The sequence below is a fragment of the Channa argus genome, chromosome 3, assembly GCF_033026475.1.
Source record: "Channa argus isolate prfri chromosome 3, Channa argus male v1.0, whole genome shotgun sequence".
In the NCBI taxonomy this organism is placed as follows: domain Eukaryota; kingdom Metazoa; phylum Chordata; class Actinopteri; order Anabantiformes; family Channidae; genus Channa; species Channa argus.
The window spans coordinates 20,005,353-20,030,001 of NC_090199.1; the positions used below are offsets into that span (position 1 = coordinate 20,005,353).

Below are 24,649 nucleotides of genomic sequence, written 5' to 3' on the forward strand. Positions count from 1 at the left end.
CAAACAAAGCACAACTTCATTATCCCTTGCAATAGGAGTCAGGGGGCAATATGGGAGAAATAAAAAGGGAAATTTGTTTTAAGACTATAGACTGTAACTTTGATGCTGACTTTAATGTGTTAAAGCAAATGCTGAAGTGTCATGAGTCTCAGGTGAACTTTGAAGTGCATTTTTCCATGAAACAAGAGATGTACAGCATGGCACTTATTTCTTACAGTGCATAATTTGGACAGATTTTTTCTATTAAGACCAGCTTGAAAAAATATTAAACAAATGTTTTAAATGTTTCTCATATACAATGGATGTCTTTAACATCTGTAGTAATATGTAATATGTTGCAGCGCACACACACACACAGAGTTACTGTACATGGCTCAGTCTCATGCAAGCTACCACTTTGAGGTTTAAATTGATTAAACTTATCTGAAAACTGTTGACACAAGGATTGTGCAGTACCCTGGTGAAATGTTAACTAGATGATAAGGCCCCTGATTGCACATGAAGACCCTTGAACATATTAAATCCAACTACCCAGAGAGAAAGCTTATGAGCAACACTGGTTTCTTTTCTGTTGTTATATGGCAGTGGGGACTGAAATCAACAAATTAAGACTGCACACCAACAAACACATCACTTATTTAACAGTCCTTGCTAATTAGCTGAATTAAAGTTGAAAGAGGAATAGTGGGACACGTAGACATTCAGTTTTAGCATAGACTATATACCGTGTGTTTGTATTTACCAATGAATCTAAAGAGTTCCCCTGCCTGTCCTAACACCCCTACTGTTAAAATTATTCACCACTTCTCGAACATGTGTCTCGCCCTACTTTTTCATATAACAGTGGGACTTTTCACAGATTAAAGCACTACATATGAATCAACAAAATCAGATGGATAGGTGTAGGCACAGAAGCTGCTGTTAAGATGTGAATCATCTCTCAAGGAGTGTTTAAATGTCAGTCTCTCAGTCAAATCACCACATTGACATTTTATTCAAGTTCATGCAACATTTTTCACAGTATGTAGCATAGAAGGAAAGTTACAAACTCTTTATTTCCCTTATTTCGGGAAGCCACTGCTTTGCACTTTTAAGATATGTGAATCATCTCAGGAGTTGGTGAACAGAAAAAGAACTTTAAATTACTGCTAATCCTGCCTCGTAACTGCTGATAATATAAGCACGTTAACTTGTTAGAGATGGTTAACCATTCACAAAGAATTTCTACCCACATTTATTCATTTGTTTATGGTATTAAAAAAAAACCTTCCTTTCTGCTCTTTCTTGCACTTTCATCTCATGAAATGTGAACAATTTTCTGATAGGACTTTGCTTTGATGTTTTCTCCTGGACTTAGATTTTTGCTGCCTTGTACCTCACTTGTAAGTCGCTTTGGATAAAAGCGTCTGCTAAATGACTAAATGTAAATGTAAATGGGAAGAAATATTCCAAAAAATAATGCAGGTTTGATGGTGCCATTTTTTTAAACAGACTGAAAGCGAACAAAGTAGATCAGAGATACTAGAGGTGAAAGCTTTTTATTAGATTGACAGCTAAAAGTGTCTCTTAATAATCACATGTCCATTGCCTTTTAGATAGAGAGATAGACAGTCGGCCGGTTAGACAGGCAATCACAGAGATGCAGTCATGAGCCCTAAAAGCTGTTATTAGGCTGACAGCAAAGATGTTTCTAGTGCGAGGCTTTAGTACACCTCTGTTTAGATAGATACTGAAGTTAGACAGTCAGTGAGAAAGACCATAAGAGACAGACGGGAAAGCTGAAGCTGTCTTAGTGATGGCTAAACATAAATGACTGATCACATCACTGATGAACCTTGAGTCCAGACGTTTGTAGGCCGACAGTCAGTCAGTTAGTGAGACAGGTGAGCTCAAAACGGTTATCAGGACCTGCCTGTACTAGTGGCTGGGGGCCACCAGTCCATAGCTTATTATATCCTGACTAATTACATTGGCTACCTAAGGCTGGCAGCTCTGTGCACGTATTTATAATCAAAGTGAGAATTAAACCATTAAATGAATTAATGGCACTGTGGTGTATGTTGTGTCCCCTCACAAAAGAGAGCACAATGTGTCTGTCTTTAGAATATCTGCACCTCTGTGCACAATTCACACGATGAGTGTGACGACTTAGACATTTATGTGCGAGACCATAAACACGAAAGCCAGAGGGACAATGGAGAGAGCAAGTGAGGGAATTAAACAGACAAATGAACCAATTATAAGCATTACTAATGGTGTATGTACGTGCGATGAAATGTTTCATTTACTCACCAAATCATAAATAAACATGTTTTAAAATAATTTTCCATCATTCGCTGGTGCTACCATGACCACTGCTGTTCCAGCATGCAATTTACGTTTTCAAGGTTTCTAATTTTGGGGAAAAATTATTCTCTATATAATAATTGATCTGCTGTACAGAAGTAGTTTCTAAAGTCGGTCTAAAACACGTCCATATTTTTAAAATAGTATTTATTGTTTTATATTGTTATTTCATTGTTGACATTTTATGATGTTTATAAAATTAAAAATGCCCTCTTGATAAAGATGTGTCTATATTTCCATCTTCCTTTGGCTGCACTACATTTCTGTCTGTAGACATAAATTATTTTACTCTAATGCTTTTATCCCTTTTTTCATTTCTTCAATTTGTAAATTTGTGTGCTTATGTTGTCAATGGTATTTAGCCTTATCATCTGGAATCACTGTGGGGCTGTTGACCACAGCAGCATCTATTGGCAGTCTGTGTGTATGTGTGTGTGTGTGTGTGTGTGTGTGTGTGTGTGTGTGTGTGTGTGTGTGTGTTCAGCATTACCACAAGGGGCAGCTGTAGCCTGCAAGTGGCATGAAAAGTTGGCAGTGCCATATTACCATGTAAGAGTACTACACTCACTGACCACTGTATTAGTTACACCTGTACAAACTAATGCAATCCAATACAGAACCTCTGCCATGAATTTTACTTTTACAATGAATGAAGGACTTTACAATTTTACAATTTTTTAAGTTGAAACTGTCAGGAAGGTGAGAATTCTACTCTGTTTATTACTAAGGTCATAGTGGGTGGTGAAAGCTTACTGTACTTGAGTGCAATTTAAGAAGAGGTGGTTCTAATGTTTTGGCCACCGTATTTAAAATAAATGAGGTGGCCAAAACATTAGAATGGTGTATTACATAGCATTAGATCAGGGGTCTCCAACACATCGCTTTCCAAGTAGCTTGCCAAAAGGTTAATGAATCCTACATAAATTAAAAAAACTTGATTAGTCAAATTTCAGTGGTCACACGGCAAACCAACTTACATATCCAATCAAATTCATAAGTATCCGGCCCTTCTTACACAAAAGGATTATGTGACAATTACTTGTCAATCAAACATTGCGCTGCTGTCAACCTTGATGAGGCAGTGAGGATCACTCTTGTCATCTTAACTACTTTGTGACTACATTTAGTCAGTATTCAGACCCCTCCGGAGACTCTTTTTCAAAAAAGTAACTAGCAACAAATCCAAATCAGTGCAGATAGAAAGATAACAAAACTCTCAGTACAAACATTCCCTATGGAGACACACACACACACACAAGCACACACACGTGATTTTAGAGATATTTATGGAGAGTGTTACAATTTTATTAAAACCGCTCATTTTTAAACAGCGCTGTCTTCATTTATTGTATTTTCACCATCATTTGTTAAACCAACACCAGTTGAACAATATTCAAACAATGTATGATACTAATTTTAAAATAACTAACAATGATTGCATTGCTAGAAAGTTTTCACACTTTAAAATCACAACAGTGAAAAATTATATCATATGACTCTTGACATAATTTACCCAGACATAGAGACATAGAGATATGGAGAAGAGAAAACAACAGTGTGTCATGTGCCAAAATTCCTATCAAAATATTTAACTAATTGCTTTAATCCCTTTTTATGTTTAATTTTCACCACTTCAGCTTTGAAATGAGTCAGGGCAATGATAGAGTTTAAAGCTATGCTTAAAGAAGTTTCAGTAGAAAGTGAAAGCTTTTAAATAAAATTACCCATATTTCTTTGTCCTTTGCACTTCTTCCAGTGACCTTGATCCAGGAAAAGTTATTGGATTATTTGAAAATTGAAGTGTTTTGTGAAGAATACCAATAACATATTTTTAGGTGACCATTGTTTATTTGATGCCGTTAATAGTAGTTTTCTAGTTTTTAACCAATTCAAAATTCAATTTAGTACATGTTATATTGTTGTAAATGTGAGTGAGATTAATTTGTAAAGAAATATATATATATACTAGTTTACATTGGGGCAGCAGGGTTACAGAATGGTTAACGCTGCTGCCTCACAGCTAAAAGCTCCTCAGTTTAAATCCCGGGATGGCTACAGTCTCTTTGTAGAGTTTGTATGTTCTGCTTGTGCTTGTGTGGGTTCCAGTCCAAGGACATGCATGTTAAGTTAATTAGCAACTCAAAATGCCTGTAGGTGTGAACGAAGGTCTGTCTATGTCTCTCTGTGTTGGTCCTGAAATAGACTGGTGACCTGTCCAGCGTGTACCCCACCTTTCGCCCAATGGCAGCTCCAGCCCTGTGACCCTCAACAGGATGAGCGGTTCCAGATAAGGGATAGATGGATGCATGTTCTATATATTCTGTATTGTTATTCTGCGTATTGCCTTGAGAATGATACAGTATGTGTCATAAAAGATCTCCAATTCTCTTTGCGTTACTGATGCCTGAATGGATTTCACATGCCTACATGTGCTCCAGACATTGTCAATTCAGCAACATTTTCAATGGCTTTGTGTAAATTATAGTTAGTTTTAAATAAAATCTCTTACTCTAGTGAAAAGTGGTTAATCTGATAAGAAGCTTAAGATTTTGAACTTGTATTGCTGACACTTTCTGGGTGGAATCAACAATCTTCTCATCTAGAAGACAATTCATTATTGTTTTCTGCTCCTACGTTTCACATAAGACAACCTTCCAACAACCAACAGTCAGATTGTTTGGCTTCAATCAGCTGTAGTATAAATAGACATTAGCAGCTGTTTAATATGCTGCAATTATTTACAGCCTCCATTTCCATGCATTTGCATACGAGTACTTAATCAAATAGCACTTTCTATCTACCTGCACCGTCACACTTGAAAGAAATGACAGTCCTGCGCTAAGTGAATGGGATCAGGCCTGTTCATGCACACTGCCCATTGAGCTGGAATGATTCAAAGCACATTACAACTGTCATGCTTTTCAAAACGCTCATCGCTTAAAACAGAGTGGAAAGATAATATAGTGAAGCCTAGCACACGCCCCGTTGAAAAAAATTAATCCAGCATACATGTGTTATGAAACAGCTGAGGGAGGCAATGCAGAATAAACCATGTGGAGTGTTCATTTGTTGTTTGGAAAAATTTGTTACTTGGCTTTGTATGAGTGGGTGGTGTGTGTCTGACTACTGACTCTGTGTATGTGCACAGAGGTGGGGGTGTATGATGTGTGATCTAGAATATGTATTTGTGCAGATGTGTATAGGTTTTATTGATACCGATATCAATACTGATTGATACTGCTGTCCATCACCACCACTAATGATACTAATTGATATTCCTATCAATATTGTTCCTTGATAAAATGGAAAGTGTACACATGCTAAATAACGATGCAGCTCTGTATTGAGAGGCAATTCAACAGCAACACATGTATATAAAAAATAAACATTGTCATTGTCATGATGTGATTCCAAGTGTTGTATAAAACTGCATACAATTTGACCTTGGTGTATCTACTAAACCGCCAGCTGGGTTTGTGTCATAAATTTCAGAGCAGAGAGGGGCTTAATGTTGACTCAGCGACACCCACTTGATCAAAACTTAAAAAATAAAATAAGATTAGTTTTAGCTGGTCTATGTTACTCACACGTAGACCTACATGAGTCCTGTTTGTCAGTGCTTGTATCGTGACGTTGTCGTTAATGATTGTGTCCCTGGCCTTTCCAAACTGGCACACAGACAGGTGTGACATATTAGAAGTTTGGTCCTGGCTTGCAGGAGAAAACGATGAATATTCATTCACAACAAATAGCAAAATAAAGAGTAGAGGGGTAGGAGAGGGTAACTGACAGTGAACAGGAAGGAAGGGGGGAGAAAAGAGGATTTTTCCATTTCACTGGATCAACGACTTTCCAATTTTAACACAATTATCATTTGGAATTCAGCCAGGAATGCAGCAAGATATTAATTTGAGGAAATCAACAAAAAAATTGGGTCACCTGTGAGGTATTCATTTCATGCTGCCAAAACAAATAAGCAATTAAGAAAAGCGAAGGGAAAGAGAATGAATAAATTATTAAGGGGCAGATAGAGTTAAAAATAGACAGAGAATAGAAGGAAAAGTTAGTTAATGTGTGTAAGGGACATTTGTAGACCAATCTACACGGTGTGACATTACTGAGGAAGAAAGACAGATGTTAGATTGAGTTTGGAAGTTAATGAAAATGGCGGACATGGGGTTTGCGTTCACTGGAACACACATCCACCAAATGTAAACTAATGTGGGCAGCATGTGGCTCAATCAGACTTTAAAGTGGAAAGCAGAGGTCAGGGTCACAGTTGCATTTTCCTCATTTAGGTTGAGAATAATTGCCTTTTTACACACACACTCAAGCAGACACAACTGAAAACAAGCAAACACTCACAGGCGGCATGCTGTTTTGAATACATTATTCAAATTAGATGAGATGACATGGAGTCAAGTATGAAATGTGAAGGTTGATATAGGCTAATGCCATTTCTACACTGAAGTGGTTTCCATGTATTTCAATCTTGCATGGCATGTGCATCTCATGCAGCTGATGCACTCCTACTTTAATCAGTCAAGCTGTCTGCACAGCTGTTAGCTCCTGTGTCACTGTTGGCTCCTGACCGAAAACTTTTTTTACTTTTAATTTTCCTGCATTTACACATGTAATCACAGGGCTTCCAAAAAGTGTGACGTAAACTTTGCTCTGATCCAGCATAGCTCCTGTGATGTTGTGAATAATATATGATTTAATGTTGTCCTAATTGTCCCCTTACCTCTTCCCATCTCTCTAGGACAGTCCATTGATCCTTCAGTCAGACAGAAATGTGACTGTCAATGCTAGGAATGATCAGGGACAACTGACTGGTCAGCTAACTGTGGGTAAGTCATAAAAACAGAATACAAAGACGTGCTCATACATGCTACGTAACGTTTTCTTCTGAAACACCCTCTAAACCAGATCATTTTTTTCCCCGTCAGCGTTATTGCTTTGTTTTTGCTTGAATTCCTAAATACATTTACCTCCTACTGTTTACCAAACTAAATGCTATCTGTTTCCATTAGTGTAGCTCACTGAGGCTGACAGCCATGCAGTTCTTTCTACTTTATCATTTTTCTAAGCTTCTATCGGATTAGTGAGGGCTCAGTGTCTTATAGCAGACAACACATAGAGATCATATCACATATGTGACATGACACATTGTGATATGTCTCAGAACCTACGGAGAAAATCTAAAGAAGAGGATTTTAACAAATAAGGTATTTAAAAATGTGCACATAGATCTCCTTAGTGAATAAAAGAGATCCCCGTGCACGGTAGGATTTCATGAGCTTGTCTCTGTTATATATGAAATCAGATTTACTTAGTGGAGCCTGGTGGCTAAATGGGTCAAACATCAGGTTGGGATGTAGAAGTCTTCCCGATCAAATCCCAGCCCACATACCAGTTGTGATGTTGAGGAAGAGTCTACCCCAGTAAACATGTATATGTGTCCAATGACGACAATAAAAGTGTCTATTCTATTCTAGTGTTAAAGCAGTGGGGCTCTCAACAAGTTTCAGGATTGTTGGTAATTGAAGGCGTTACAATGGAAAGGAGAAAGTTATAAGAATTGAATGTGGAAATAAATAATGAAATGGTTGAACTCCATTAATAGTGTGGAGGTAATAAAAAAGTATGGCTGTCAAGGTTAACACGAGAATGCGTTAACACAAATTCCGCCTTAATGCCAGTAATTTTATTAACACGTGTTTTGTTATGATGACCTGTTGCTTCACCTGCGCAGAGCTAAGGAGAAACGATTAAGTGACTCTGAATAGGAATGTTGACCCATTCTCCCCATTTCATTTGCACTCCAAAAATGCACTGAGTGAAAAAAACATGTGTAAAGTTATAGTTACTGTGATTCAGTTTCTCTTCCGTCTGTCTCCCTGTCTAAAGGAGGGCGTTGCAGCTCCTAGGCATTCACAAACACACACACACACACCTACAAAATACAGAGGCAGCTGCAGCAGCAGCAGGGAGACACGTCCCAAGCTGAGGTGGACAACTCTTACTGTACTGTTACACGCAAATACAACTCGGCAGGTAAAAAGCTAAAAGCAGTTCACTGAACCACAACATTAATGTCATCTGTGCCTGCGGAGATCACAAGTATTGTTAACCATAGTAAGTTTGTATTATTTCTAATTACCATGAATATACTAAAACAATAGCTGTATGTATGATGTGATAACAGTTTAGCCTGATTTGTCAGGTAACTTATTCACTAAGCAAGTTCTCTTAGAGTCTATTAGCAGCCTCCTCACTGAAACTGCCCTCCTCTCTACCAGCTGTGCCAGCAAACCTCATCATACGGAGAAGAAAATACACTGAGTGATAGTGACTGATTTCTATAATCATTTTAAACCTATTAATCACATGTTTGTAGAACAAAGTTTCCCCCAGTTAATCACTAGGCAATAAAAGGTTATGTGTGTGCAATGTGCAATTAATTGCAATAAATGATTAATCGGGATTAAAAAATGTAACCGATTGACAGCCCTAAAAAAGTCAGGATGGGTGTATATTGCTATCAAGGTAAATTAAATTTGCAAAAGGCTTTAGGGCTGGTTTAATGGGCACATATGGTAAAGCTTCATGTGGACTGCATGAGTTTAAAATAGATAATGCTTTACTGAAATTGTCAGCAAGTTTACACAGCGTGTTTAAATATACTTGCCAGACTAAAGGGTTAAACAGATAATCTTAGAAAGCATTTACATGAAGTTCAGGAAATCATCTCAGGACAGAATAGTAGGATTATGGTAGAATGCATATATAGGCTATGGAAACCACAATCCTAGTCTGCCAGTCCACTGGCACTGCCCCCATCCTACATGCAACATTGAAGGTGTGTCAGCCAAGACAGCACAACAATGTCCAGAGATCCAAAGATGGATATCAGACGTAAATTCAGAATTGCAGCTTTCGTTTAATGGTATTTACATCTCAGCCTCTTTTGCAATCTAAGAAAATAAGTATATTTATTCAGTGTACTGTACAACCTGGTTAGAATGTACATAGACAGGGAACTCAATAGTCCTGAATGCAGAGAAAAAAGAGCCTAATGGGGCTTTCACACTGCCTGTGACATATCCCTTGGGCAGTGACAGCTGTCATTCATTGGCAGTGAAACCCAGTGTAGTTGCTCAGTACACTCCACTCTGTGAGACAGAAAGACATCAGCAATGGGACAGGAACATTTGGAAGAAATGTGACTTCAGTGTCTTATTTCCAGCTGAAGTCGAGTAAGGTTACTACCTAACATGTCTGAGTTTTAATCAAAATAGAGCAAAAGCTGTGGACTTTACCAGGTGTGATTTAATAAAATGTTTTAACGCATAGATTTTGAACCATATACCATCACAAATATGCAAAAAAAAAATGCAACAGTTTGTATGAATGTTCATGTTTGTAGAAGAGAATAATAAGTTGAAGTGGGAAACCACCACAACATCATGACTGACATTTTATGTAGGCAAGAGCAATCATAGCTTTTCTTTTTAATTTTATGTGTAATCCTGTTATCATATCAAATGATAAATGGATGCACTTACATAGCACTTTTCTACGTTAGCAGACAAAACCCTTCACAACTGCTGCTTATTCGCCCATTTCCACGCTCTCACACAGATGACAGAGTATCAAATACTATTGCCACTGATGATACATTAAGATACTAGCTTTCGAGGCAACCACACACTGCCAATGAACATCTACTGTAGAGGTGATCTTACTCGAATCTAACGCTCCTGACTCTTCAGCACATACTTCACCCCAGAGATTGTTGTTAGACAAACATTGAACATTTATTGTACTTGCTTCTCAACGTAGCCAATGACAAATCAATTGTACATACAACTTTAAGCACAGTGATCTCACAAGCACGCTCACTACCTGTTTCATCAAACAAGTTTCCCAAAGTATGTCTGAACTCACAGGACTTGCAGGACTCGTAGAACTCGGTAAGAAACCGTGTGCCTCTACAGCTACACACAGAACCCTTTTCTTCTACCTTGTTGCGGTCCACACCTTTCTTGTAGTCAGAGTTCCTCTGCTCCAGTTACTGTGTCACGTCTGCACCCTTCAGTAGCTGAGCTGAACCCTCTTGCTATCTTGTACTCATTTCCTCTGCTTCAGTTACTGTGTCACGTTTGCACCCTTCAGTAGCTGAGCTAAAACTGAATCTCTCCTTAACAAAACCTTAGCATTGCATTGTTTCCTTGACCACTGGTCAACAAACTCTACATAGGCAATCATCAAAGGCAAATTATCAAAGCCATATGATGTCACTAAAGACATCATCAGTACATGGACACATGACAAACACACATTACATAAACAATTACATTACACACACAGCAAACGTTACATAAAACAAGTAACTAAACTAACCCCCTTGGTTGGCTCATACACACCCGGGCCCTAATTGTGCTCCAATATCAGACATTTAATGTTGGAAACAATTACTAAATTACTTTGCACAAACCAAAAACAATAATACAATAATAAAACAATAATCCATAAACATCATGACTATTCTTCTATGGTGTTCTTTCTTCTTTCTTCTGGTGCCAGAGGTTGCCAGCACTTAACACACCGTAGGAGATCAGTCTTTACCACTGTCTCACTCTGATTCCTGGAGAATACAGACCTTGGTTATGGGTCTATCGAACTCGTTGGTCCTCGTCTTGATACGAACCTGACGGACTAAACCTCGCTCATCCTGTATTGTGTGGATGATCCTGCCAATCACCCAGGAGTTACGGGGCGCTGACTCATCCACAATCAACACAATGTCCCCAGTAACAAAATTACGCTTTGCATGTGTCCATTTTTGCCGCCTTTGAAGCTCAGGTAGATATTCTTTAACCCAACGTTTCCAAAAGAGATCTGCCATATACTGGACTTGTCTCCATCTACGGCGGCTGTAAAGATCATCTTCCTGGAAAACTCCCTGAGGTATCGAAGGCTGGGTTTTTAGGAGGAGAAGGTGATTTGGCGTCAAAGCCTCCAAGTCATTCGGATCATCCGAAGGTGTAGTTATTGGCCGACTATTTAAAATGGCTTCCACCTCGCAGAGTAATGTCTGCAGACCTTCTTCATCCAAATGTTGATCCTTCAATGTAGCGCTGAGTACCTTTCTAACAGATCGAATTAGACGTTCCCATACCCCTCCAAAATGTGAAGCAGATGGAGGATTAAACATCCATTTGATACCACTCTGAGTCAGCCTATTTTCAATTTTTGACATGTTCCACTCTTCTAGAGACCTTTTGAGTTCTCTCTCAGCACCAACAAAGTTTGTTCCATTATCTGAGTGAATTTCTACAACTTGACCTCTTCTTGCAATAAAACGTCGAAGTGCATTAATGAATGAATCCGTGTCCAATGACGCTGCCACCTCTATGTGACCAGCTCTGGTAGCCATACATGTGAATATGACACCATACCTTTTTGCAGTTGTTCTTCCTCGTTTTATAGTAAAGGGACCAAAGCAATCGACACCTGTTCTAGTAAACGGTGGTTCATCAGGTAAGACCCTACTAAGAGGGAGGTCTGCCATTTGTTGCTGCCCAGTTGCTCCATGTAATCTTCGACAGGTGCGACAACTGGATAAAATCTTTCTGATTGCTGAGATTGCATTTGGTATCCAGTATCTTTGACGCAAAGTAGACAAGACATGGTTGCGACCACCATGGCCTATTCGTTCATGGATGTCCTGCAGTATAAGCTGAGATACCCGATGATATTTAGCCAGAATAGCGGGATGCTTGGACTCTTCAGGCATGGCAGCTCTGCTGAGCCGTCCACCTACGCGAAGAATTCCATCCTGAAGCACTGGATTTAGTCTATGTATGTGACTGCTCCTTTTTACTGCTTCCCCTTTTAGCAGAGATGAGATTTCATCCGGAAAGCTCTTTCGCTGGCAATGACGAATTATGTCTACCTCTGCTTCCTTGAGCTCATCCACAGTTAGGTTCTTTTTCCTTGTCTTGTAGTTCAGCCTTTTCCTTCGAAGCTGGATATTTTGGACGGTATTTTGTAACAGCCCCTTTCTTCTTCTGGATGATGTTAGAAGCATATCTTTCAATCTCAGAAACCACGCCACGGCCCGTTTTAAGCGTGACCATGATGAGTAGTACTCCATCAACCTTTGCACTATGTCAGTGCTTTCTTCAACTGCAAGAACATTCACCGTGACATTTCTCTTCACTTCAGGATCGGCTACATCCAGATCAATCTCTTGAGAGTCTGGGTTCCGTGGCCAATTCCCGACTGCCTGTGTAAGAAAGTCAGGTCCGGACACCCACAGCTTGTTTCGCAGAAAGGCCTTCACTTTCTGTCCCCTTGATGCACCATCTGCCGAATTAAGTTATGAGTTTACATAGCGCCACTGAGAGACTGTTGAGGTCTGCTGAATCGCTGACACCCTGTTAGCTACAAACGTACGAAACCTTGATGTTTCGTTGCTGATGTACTTTAGCACTGCTGTACTGTCAGTTCAGTACACAGAGTCTTCCAGTGGTAGTTCCAACTCATTCCTTAGCATTTTGTCTATACGAACTGCTAAGGTTGCTGCAGTAAGCTCCAGACGAGGGATAGTCATGGGTTTTAAGGGGGCAACCCTTGCCTTTCCCAGCACAAAGGCGCTGCGAGCTTGATTACTGATGTTACGCTGGACCAAGTATGTTACTGTCCCATAGCCATTCTCACTAGCGTCTGCAAAATGATGCAGTTGAGCGGACACAGTTTGACCAAAGTTTTTTGGCTTAAAACATCTCTCAATTCCAAAGTCAGTTAGCTCCTCAAGACCTTGCACCCACTGAGACCACATTTGGGCGAGATGTTCAGGCACTATTTCATCCCATCCCAACTTCATTCTGCAAAGCTCCTACATAATGTTCCTAGCATATAAATTCACAGGTGCAAGCATTCCCAGTGGATCGTACACTGAGCTCAACATGGATAGAATCCCTCTTCTTGTGGGGGGCTTACTTTGAATAACGACCCTGAACTTGAACTGATCAGACTGAATGCACGATTGCACGCCCAATACCCTTTCTACTGGAAGTGCATTTTTGTCCAAGTCTAGGTCCATTATTTCTGTCGCTTTCTCCTCCTCTGGAATGGCTGCTAACACCCTCCTATCATTGCTGATCCATTTGTTTAGCCTAAAGCCACCCATCTGACACATAGTTTTCAAACTGTGGTAAAGAGACTCAGCCTTTTCGACAGTCTCCACCGAGTTTAGACAGTCGTCTACATAGAAGTTTCGTAGCACTGTGTTTACTGTGCAGTCATTGAACAGATGTGTATTGTCCTCTGCGCATCGGCGGAGCGCATAACTAGCACAACTGGGTGATGAAGTGGCTCCAAACAGATGTACCTCCATCCTGTATTCTGCCATTGGTCGCCTAACATCACCGTCTGGCCACCATAGGAATCTGAGTAGATCAGCGTCGGCCGACGAGACCTTTACCTGGTGGAACATGGCTTCCACATCTGCTACTATTGTTACTGGTTCCTGACGAAACCTGGTTAGAACTCCAATTATTGTGCTGGTAAGATTAGGTCCTTGAAGGAGTTGCTCATTCAAAGAGGTTCCCTGATATGACGCGCCACAGTCAAACACCACACGAAGCTTAAGCTTTTCGGTTGGTACACCCCATGATGTGGAATATACCAAACTTTCCCATCACAACGGCCAAGGTCTTCAATTGGAACCTTTACCGCATATTTCTTGGTGATTGTATCATTCATGAAGGTAATATAATCTGCCCTGAATGACGGATTCCTGAGAAACTTCTTCAGAGTTGTAGCACGTTGTTCTGCTACGGCCCGGTTGTTTGGCATTTTAATGTTCAACTCCTTTAATGGGAGATCAAGGCAGTAATGACTGTCTACCAACCTAGCAGATTGTGTCATCCTCTCCATGAACAGACGATCCGCCTTAGACATCTCATACCTTTCCTCTTGCCCATCCTCGGGAAAGTCATATTTAAACTGTTGTTTCCAAAGGTCTTCCAGCTTGGCCACAGATACACGATTTGACACGGCTTGCATTATTTCATTCCTGCTTGTGTTGCAACCATCCACCTTTAGTGGCCCATTGACTGTCCAACCCAGTATGGTTCTGACTGCAAAGGGCCCATCATCGACACTAGGAATAACTTCCTTTGGTTCCATCATCTTGGCAGCATCAGTTCCAATCAACAGTCCTATGCCTGCATCAATGAGAGGTACTTGTACTCCTTTAAGATGTGGCCATTTATCTATATCTTCTTGTCGCGGGATGTTATTCTTGCTTACTGGAATAGCCTTTTGTGAAAACACCTCCTTTAGCTCTGTGAAGGTATTTGAGTTCAGGTGGCCTACCTCCAACTCTGTCACCATAGTACTGGTCAGAACCTTGCTTTCTGTCATGGTTGTAACAATAAGGCTAACCTTTTTCCCACGTAGATTCAGCTCATCAAGAAGTTCATCTGTGCAAAACGTAGCTGTGCTGCCAGGATCCAAGAATGCATATGAAGTGATTACTTTGTTACCCTTTTTGGCTTTTACTCGGACTGGAATGATGGCAAGGATGCGCTCGGTGTTCTTGGGCATGTCATCGAAATTCTGTTTACGTTTGCTGTTCACTAATCCGTTGAACACTGCCGGATTGTCACGATCCACGGACTGCCTTTCCTTTGGCTTCACGTGCAGCAACGTGTTGTGCGTCCCGGAACACAATTGACAGTTTACCACTTCCTGGCAGTGCCTGCTCATATGCCCCGATTTTAAACATCTGAAACATAAACCTTCCTTCCTGAGAAACTCTATCTTCTCTTTGTAAGGCCTATTCTGTAGTTTTTGACAATTCGAATGTATGTCCCTCGTGGCAAAAGAGACAAGACTCGGGTGATGCTTTGATGGTAGTGATAGGCTTGGGTGAGGCCTTGGTGCTATTGGAAGAGCTTGTCTTACTAAAACCAGGCTCTATACTTGCATCCCTTTGAGTAGTAACTTGCTTTGCAGTAGTGGTAAAACTCTTTTTCATGCCACTTACTTTCCCAAACGCAGCTGCAGGCCCTTTTAAGTGTTCTTTAAGTCTTCCTAAGTCCCCGTAGCAAGGATGCAGTGATTTCTCTGATTCATCAGTGATAAACTTGACTACATCTGCGAACGTAGCCCTACGGTTGTGGTTTTCATTCAGGTCATGAGCCACATTCCTCCACATCCTTCTCAACTCATATGGAAGCTTGGAAATAATTGTTTGTATGCTGATTGTAGTATTAAGCTCTGCCATACAGTCCATGGAACTCACACAATTGTTTAGAAAAAGAGCGAATGAATAGAGGGCTTTGCCATCTTCATCCTTAATTGTTTGCCAATTCAAAACCTTGTCCATGTAGGCTGCTGCAACTGTATATTCATTACCAAAGTGCTTCTTTAAAAGAAACCTGGCCCTGTGATATCCTTCGTCTGGTTGCATGCTAAAGCAACTTTGCACAATCTCCTTAGGTTGTCCTCTCGTGTGCTGGTGCAGCAGATAGAGTCGCTGACTGTCATCCCCACCGCTATTCTTCACCGCGTTTTCAAACGCTTTGATGAAAACATCATAGTCTAAAGGATCTCCACTAAAGATAGGAATCGCTTGAGGAGGGTTAGTATAAACCCTGAGTTGTTTATCCGGAACTTCAGTACGGTCAGTTCGACACTGAGCACCACTAAACATTGATTCTGGAAGCTGATTAACAGCCCTTGCTTGGGTATCACAGCCGCGAGCCCCAGTCATTACTTCCCCACTGTAATCTGTACTGTACCCTAATCTGTACCCCTTTACAGCTTCTTCTCTTGCCCTTTCAATCTGAACAGCCACACTACCCACAACAGGTATCTCTTCCCCAGCATACGTCGTCTTTGCCTGACTAAGATGGAAGTCATCAGTGCCAACATTTGGACCACGTGACTCAGTGAGGCCTGCACGTTTACTCATGATCTGACTTCGTGCATTAGCAGCTGCAAGAGCGGCGTTCATTTCCAATTCTTCTTTTTCTGCCTTAAATTTAGCCTCCTCCTGCACCCTTAACACCCTAAGCTTAGCTTCTTCCTGCTCTATTGCGTGTCTTTGCTTTAACGCTTCTGCCCTTGCTAATAGCTCAGCTCTTTCTATTTCGGCCTTAAGGCATGCCTTTGTAGCTGAAGATGTGACAGAACTTGTTCTAGATTTCCTAGATCTCCTTGTGGATGCTACAGACACACTGTCCTCGGGAGCAACGCTCTCATTTGCCTTACGTGCTTCCTCACGACGTTGGCGTACCTCTGTTAACCGACATGCGATGTCGTCGCCACGTGCCCTAAGTGCAGACAGCCTCTTTTCGAACCAATCTTGATCGGTCTTCATGTCATCTTCAAGCTTACGCTCTTGGTAAGTTTCCTTGAGTGAGTCATTTATATCACATAACTCTTTAAGCAGCTGGTAGAACGCTGGTAACATCCTGTCCTCCACAACCGAATAGCATTCTTCATCCATGAACTGGTGGATCTTGCTCTTTTGTCTCAGCAGTTGCTCTAACTTAGCCTTTCTTTTGTTCTTCAGACTCCGCAAAGCATCATCATGTACCACCTGTGGTGCCTCCTCAATGGCTTCGCTGCTTGGCCTTGCCTGTTGGTCCATCACGCTGTCTGGATCAACATCTGAAGCAACCCGTCTTTCCATCAGTCTCTTAATAGTGCTTAGCCCGTGTAGAGACGGTTTCTTACTAATGTAGAGGTGATCTTACTCGAATCTAAGGCTCCTGACTATTCAGCACATACTTCACTCCAGAGATTGTTGTTAGACAAACATTGAACATTTATTGTACTTGCTTCTCAACGTAGCCAATGACAAATCAATTGTACATACAACTTTAAGCACAGTGATCTCACAAGCACGCTCACTACCTGTTTCATCAAACAAGTTTCCCAAAGTATGTCTGAACTCACATGACTTGCAGGACTCGTAGAACTCGGTAAGAAACCGTGTGCCTCTACAGCTACACACAGAACCCTTTTCTTCTACCTTGTTGCGGTCCACACCTTTCTTGTAGTCAGAGTTCCTCTGCTCCAGTTACTGTGTCACGTCTGCACCCTTCAGTAGCTGAGCTGAACCCTTTTGCTATCTTGTACTCATTTCCTCTGCTTCAGTTACTGTGTCACGTTTGCACCCTTCAGTAGCTGAGCTAAAACTGAATCTCTCCTTAACAAAACCTTAGCATTGCATTGTTTCCTTGACCACTGGTCAACAAACTCTACATAGGCAATCATCAAAGGCAAACTATCAAAGCCATATGATGTCACTAAAGACATCATCAGTACATGGACACATGACAAAACACACATTACATAAACAATTACATTACACACACAGCAAACGTTACATAAAACAAGTAACTAAACTAACCCCCTTGGTTGGCTCATACATCTACAGTGTTCTGCAGAATATTTTAAAGAACATTGCAGAACATTTTAAAGGGTTGAATTTAACAGATGAAATTCCACTTTAGCTGCTTTTTTAACTTCCATTTACATATGATGCCATAAGAGACTTTTTGGATAGGATAGGATTTTTGGAAATTAATGTTCGTGGATGGAAATATCTGTCTATTATTGACTTTTTTCAACTGACATTTCTCTTTGTCAGTTGCTATTATTAGTCATAATGGCATCAAAATGTGTTACATTTTTATTAGAAATTAAAGTATCACTCACCAGAAGTATATGTTTAGGATGGCATCAGAATTTGGGAAGATCACAAGTATTCACAACTTGAGTGTTGAGTTAAATTGTATTTTCAGTTGAAGGCTCCTCTCCAGGTTTTTAAATAGAAATTAATCTCCTTCTATTATCTTCTAGTACACACGCACGCACGCACGCACGCACGCACACTCTTTCCCTTCTGACACTTTAAAGTTTAAAATCCCTGACAGCTCACCTCTTTCTGTCTTTTGCTCAATGAGCAAAAGAGTATATGTATCTGAGTATACACGTGTCCATCTTGGAGTCAGCAAAATCAGTATTAAAACTAGATGACCAGACAGCCTAATGCAGCCAGTTTGTACAATCAGAAACACACAGTTAGGCAGTAACTTGTTGAAATCACAATTGCACATAAATTATCTTTATTTTTATTTCTCTGTTTACACACATCTTTTATGTTCTGTCACAAACTAATGTTCTCACACACCATCAATAATCACTTTGTCATATGCAAGCACACACATGCACAGGTTCATATTTATATTTTTGTTAGGACTAACATAATGTATTCCCTAGCCCCTTATCCTAACCCTAAAATATACAATTTAAGTTTAACCATAACCTACATTTACTACATCTCTACTCCTGCCTCTGCCTATTCTTAACCCTCAAACAGCCCTTTGAACTTGTGAGAACCAGCAAAATGTCCTCACTTTGCCAAAACATTCTAACTACATTAGAAGATTGCAATTTTTGGCCTTAACTAGTTAGCAAATAGAAGTATGCATGCACACACACATGCATACACACACTCACACACCTGCTGTGTCCTGTTCCTTGCATGCTAACTTGGCAGCGCATTTAATACACACTTACACACACGAACAACACACACTCAGTCATAGGGATACTCAGAAATCCTTAAATTAAGATGGTTATTTCCTCTCACCAGTCGCCAGAAACGTTCCGCCTCAGTAAACCCCTTATTAGTATTCATCACTGAAAGTCACCAGAGGAACAGCTCCCCCCAGCTTGTAAAAGAGGTGCAGAACCATCATAGTCAGTGGTATGGAAAGGTGAAATGTCCACAAACATTTAGACCAGTACATTAACATACTAAGGCACAGTTGTACCTACACTTTCTTGCGTATTAAATAAAATAATAGGTAATGATTTGAACTACACAAGGGGGACAAAACAAACAAACAAAAAAACTGCTGTCATACTTTTCTTTTTTGTCAATCTGATCAGTGTAATTTACTGATTTATAATAATTGTTAGACAAATAATACTGTGCAAAACTCTTATGATGAGGGTTGTTGTTTTAGCAATGCTACGATGACAATGTGTGTTAATTTTTCAATCCCCTTATTAGAATGCAACAACAAAATAAAAGAAATATTTAAATAGTATGTGATAATGTCACAATCCTTGCTCCTGGACTCCAGTTTGACTTTCCGTAGCTTTACTTCCTGCCCCCCTGCACTAAGGATGTCTTGAACTCACAAAAATAGGAGTGGAGGACCAAGAAAATGTTTAATGAGAAGATTGTCAAGCCTGTTTCACATATGAACTCCAGACAATGTCAAGACAAATCAGCTTTGGACATTGTCTCAAAGGATAAAGTCTGGAAGACCTAAAGAAGAATTATGGGAAGTTATGAAATAAGCCTGGGTTACTATACCAGAAGATCACTTAAGAAAGCATTAAGACAGTCTCCCCAAAAGAATTCACAATTGTATTACAGGTAGGTGCAAAGGATGGTCACACTAACTACAGATTTGTACCTCTAGAAGCCAGTCATGGTGACTTTGCTAAAACAACCACGCTGATGATGGCCTAAGACTATTGCACAGACCAAAATACCTGCTTGGAGGGAACATTTGCCCTAATTGCACTTCGAGCAGACTTTTTGCTGGTTGCCTGACATTTCTTTTGCCTGTAAGGATCAAGAAGTGATGCATGTTGAATGAATTTTTTAGTACTTTGATCCTGCAGAAATCCTGCAGGGTGATGTCAGTAAACCAATTCGAATATGTCTGTTTTCCAATCAGGCCTTGTGTGTGAGTTTTATACAAAAGATATCAAAGGGCATTAAAGGATAGCAACTTAGCCCAAAAAAGTGAATAGCATTTTGACATTTTTGCTTTCCAGTGTGAGAATAAAAAGGAGTTGTGTAGGCAGCGCTCACAGCTTGCCATACTCTGTTGAATCTCATATGACAGAAAAGAACACATTGTGTCCCCCTAAAGGCCCATCTTTCAAGAAAGAATATCTGAATACAGTACATCTGTTGGCCTTGGGCGTATCATATCAGTTTTACTGCTCTGCTTCCCTTTTTTCATCCCTCCATCCTTTCCCTTCCTCTCCAACTTCACTTTCACTCTTGGCCTGTTAATGACCATAAGGATGAAAAGGGAACTTGGAGTTTTGAAGCCAAACCCTTTCACCGATCAAGGTGATGATGTTTCAGCATTAATAGAATCCAGTGATAGGAAATATGGCAAATAGTGGAATTATCATCATAACCGTAATTAAGATTCTCAGTATTCTGTACCAATTGGCTAAGAAAACATGGAAGACTGTAAAATATAGATTATAAATTAAGCCTAACTGAAATACAGTCCCCTAGTATTAATTTATTCAACGGGGAAATTAGAGGAAGGTGATCTTGAAAATAGATGTTTGTATAGGTTTGTCATGGCTCCAACTAGAAGCCAAATGCTGTATTTACTGTAGGCATGAGAACCTTACTCCTGTGGTCCCCAGAAAAAGTCTAGATATGTTGCTTTCTAATGCATTTTCTTTTCCAATTCCAACTGGTTGTGCTATGAAAAGAAACCATGTTGTTCATGTCTGTCATTTCCTCTAACGTCAGTACAATTCTCTTTTATAACATGCATGTACAGGGCAAAAACATTAATTAAAAAATAATTCAAGAGGCAGACTATTATGTCATTTTACAGTTAAATATCTGTAACCCATGCTTCAAAGAAAGTCAGATGTAAAGTAGTCTGATTACTCTTCTGCTGCATGTATACACAGTGTTACAGTAAGAGCATGGAAACCAACTCCCATGTTACAGCATCTCAAACACCTGGTTGACTAACCTGGTTACTCAGACAACAGTGCAGTAAAAACAGGTCAACATAGTGTTTAAACTCCACACTTGGACTACCACAGAGCATAACATTTACACGTGGTTAAACTAGCCTGTTCCATTGTTTACATTTTTTTCACGTTCCCCTTGTAGAGTTGTTTATTTGTATTGGTGTGAGTTTGTGTTTATAGTGTGGCTGATGTAGCAGATTATGAAGTGATTATGAAGCAGAAGATGTATGAATAGTACTTATTTCTGTGTCTGCACGCATGTGTGTGTGTTCTTTTATGTAGCAGGTGACAAAAGCTGTAACTGCAGTACCCAAATGCGTTCGAGGATGATGTGTTGTGTAACTATCTGCAGGTGCGTTGGAAATGTTTGATTTTTGGAAGCGAGATCATGTTTCAGTGAGTGTAGCTAAGACTGTGTTTTGGGCAGTAAAAGCATAATTCACTCTTACCTGCAATAAAAACAACCCCTCCAAATGTTAGAAGTGACTTTCAACTCATAGTGTTTCCCTCTCTGCCTTTTTCAACCCTATTTCAACATACACATCCCTTTGTCTTTCTCTTGCCCTTATCCGTCTCCCTCATCCTCTCTTCTTCTGTTCTGTTGTCATTTTACCTTTCACTCCCCCTTTTTAATCATGCATAGACCTCATCTCTTATTAAACCAGTGAATTCCCCACTGACCTTGTTACCTTTCTCTAAACTCAAGCCTACATTTATCACTTTATTATCTTTACCTTCTTACACTAATTATGTTCCCTTTTTATCTGGGTGGAATCACTCACCTCATTTTTCTGGCGTTTAGCTGATGTAGCTCAAAAGTGGATTATCAGAGCATTGAAATTAGGGAACTGAAAGTCAGAGGCCAAGAACGGTTATAGATGATCATTTGTTGTAAAAAACAAGTGAATATGTTGTTATAGTTAACACTCTTTATGGCTATATGTAGGGATTTATAGCTGTAGTGGATAAAAATGTATGAATATATGGAATTTCGTCATGTTTTATTTTGAGTAATTCTCAAAAAGATGGTGTTGCTGTCTCAGTTAAACTGTTGAATATCAACTAAAAGTGGTTGCTGATTAGTATGTAAAGTAAGAACTTGCAAAGCCTTGCATAAAATTCAATTGTGCCATTACGCACAGTCTAATTATGAATCAACAATCTTTGCAAATCCCCCCTCTGAGAAACAAATGATGTACATAACAATCCATTTTTGCAGTGATCAGAATTTCAGCAATAGTGCAATTTTTGGGGCTTGGTTTGACTGGCTGAGAATCACAACAATATTGAGTAGTCTAATTCTATGTGTACCGTCCTCATCCAATCAGTGAAGTTCAGACAGCACGTCTTCCTCAATTATGCTGCCTCTCTATGATCAAATCAATGGTTTTAATGAGGTAATTAAAAATACACAGAGCTAAGTATTAACAAACTGGAATGCACCTAAGGGGTCATCAAGGACTCAATAAAGACATAGATTTATAGCCAATGTTGTCATTTATCCTTATGATTGCACTTTAACTGCACTAGGCCTGTCTCCATAGACTTTTAATAACAATTCAGCAAATGTTGTTTTCATCACTTGTTTATCTATGGGTATGTGTTTCCCTAAGGAATGGGTTTAATGAACCATATGAAGTCACCCGTCTGCACCAGTGAGCTATAGACTTTGTAACATGTGCTGGAAGTTGGGCACAATAAAAACATGACAGATATACAGCACACTACTTCAAGCATGAGAGAGCTCTCCTTGCCTCTGATATTGAAAAGACATTCAATTAATATGTTTGGGATATGGTATGATGTTTTTTTTTTTTAATAATAATGTAGACTTGTTTCAGTGTTAAATACAGGGGCTTAGTAGTTAAATCACTTTTGCTTGTCAAGTTTCCATCACTGGTAGCTCACATACTGAGCCCTAAAACAAGACCATTTTTACATACTTGATAAAAAGAAGACAAATATTACTACAATAAAAGATCATGAATGCAGAAGAAATACTGTGTGTCCTAAACAAAAACTGTAAAAATCTCACTGTACTTGCTCAACCTTCTTTTCTGTGTGTGCGCAAATGGACATTGAAACATCCGAAAATGCTGCTTGGTAACATAAGAAAATAATTATCTAAATAGGTAAATAAGAATGCAAGCACCTTCAAGCAACATTTCAAGACTTTATGTGTATTTATAGGCTTAAATGTGTTAAAATGTCCCTTTTTTAAAAATGCTGTGCAAAACCCTGTTATTTTTAGTATCAAACTTACAACAAAGGTGTGTTTTATCCTTTAAATGGCAGTGTATGTAACTGTTATGTAACTGTGATATTATTATAGTTGAAATATCTGCCACAGGGTCAGAACAATGACTCTTTATTCTTTAGGCACGTTTGGAAAGCAAACATTTTTGACCGCACATTTTAAATAAAAGGATGAAATTTTCAAGCTCACTCTTAAACAAAATATCACTAATATTCCTGTTGGCACTTTCAGCATGTTAGGCTAAGAATTTATACATCAGGCTGATGCTTTTGAAAATATTGTTTTATGTTAACATTTTGACATCTCTATTGTGCATTGCACAGTAATAAAAAGGTGCGAGGAAATCTGTGCAGTAAGCTAAATGAAATACTGTATAGTACATGCTCTGCAAAAAGCATTAAATGGGAGCATTACACTTCCTAGCAGTTGGTCTAGAAAGTCTTGCAAATGTAAAGGGTCAGTAAATAAAATGATGAGGCTCACTAACTTATATTTAAATGACTATTAGCTCCTGCAGCTTGTATTTGACGTCACTTCAGGGTATTAATTTAATTATTTTCACAGACGCATTTAAGTCACTAGCCATCAGTGTCAACTCTGCCAACAAGGGCAATAGCTCCGGGTTGTATACGGTGCACTTAATTCCTAACATTTTCTTCTTCTTCCTCCTTTTTATTTTATTTTTGTTTTTTATGTATTAATTTTTTATCCAAAGTTTTTTTGTAACTTCTTCCAACTCATTCAGTAAGATGATGGCTCTGGGATTGGGGTTGGCCTTCACAAAGCCTGAGGAAGTAAATGAAGAACACTATTTCCAGGTTTTTATTCTGATCCCCTGGAGGCCTTGCTGCCCCATGATTCTCTAGATGTTATCCGGAGGCGAATACAAATATCCAAGTGAGACCCTCTGGAGATTATCTGAAGTTTAGCCTTAGAGCTCCCTCATACAAGTCTGGATAGTCCATGCGTAAAGCATGCTGCTCTGTCCCAAATCAGTCGATTGCCACGGCATCTTTCTTTTTTAGACGCAAAACTCTGACAATGCATAAACAAAACACTGGTCCCCACAGCCTCATTTTTCTATCATGCTGTTCCCTAATGTATGTTCTGGCCCCTCACTGATATAAAGCAGTTTCTCCTGTGAGACACTTTTCTCCTGATGTGTGGTACATGTGTGAAAGAGACTATAATGTGCACTTT

General features: G+C 39.6%; 1 protein-coding gene across 7 annotated transcripts in view; it reads left to right on the top strand.

Annotated features, from left to right (window-relative positions):
• LOC137124272 (zeta-sarcoglycan) overlaps nucleotides 1–24,649 on the top strand; it is a 315,366-nt gene that overhangs the window by 238,309 nt on the left and 52,408 nt on the right. For all 7 annotated transcript variants that reach the window (XR_010913939.1, XR_010913938.1, XM_067499090.1 and 4 more), the window contains one exon: nucleotides 7,109–7,196. Coding sequence is in view for 5 of the 7 variants with exons in the window: in XM_067499090.1 (XP_067355191.1) it covers nucleotides 7,109–7,196 (88 nt within the window). In the remaining 2 variants the exon portion in view is untranslated. The remainder of the gene's footprint in view (nucleotides 1–7,108; nucleotides 7,197–24,649) is intronic.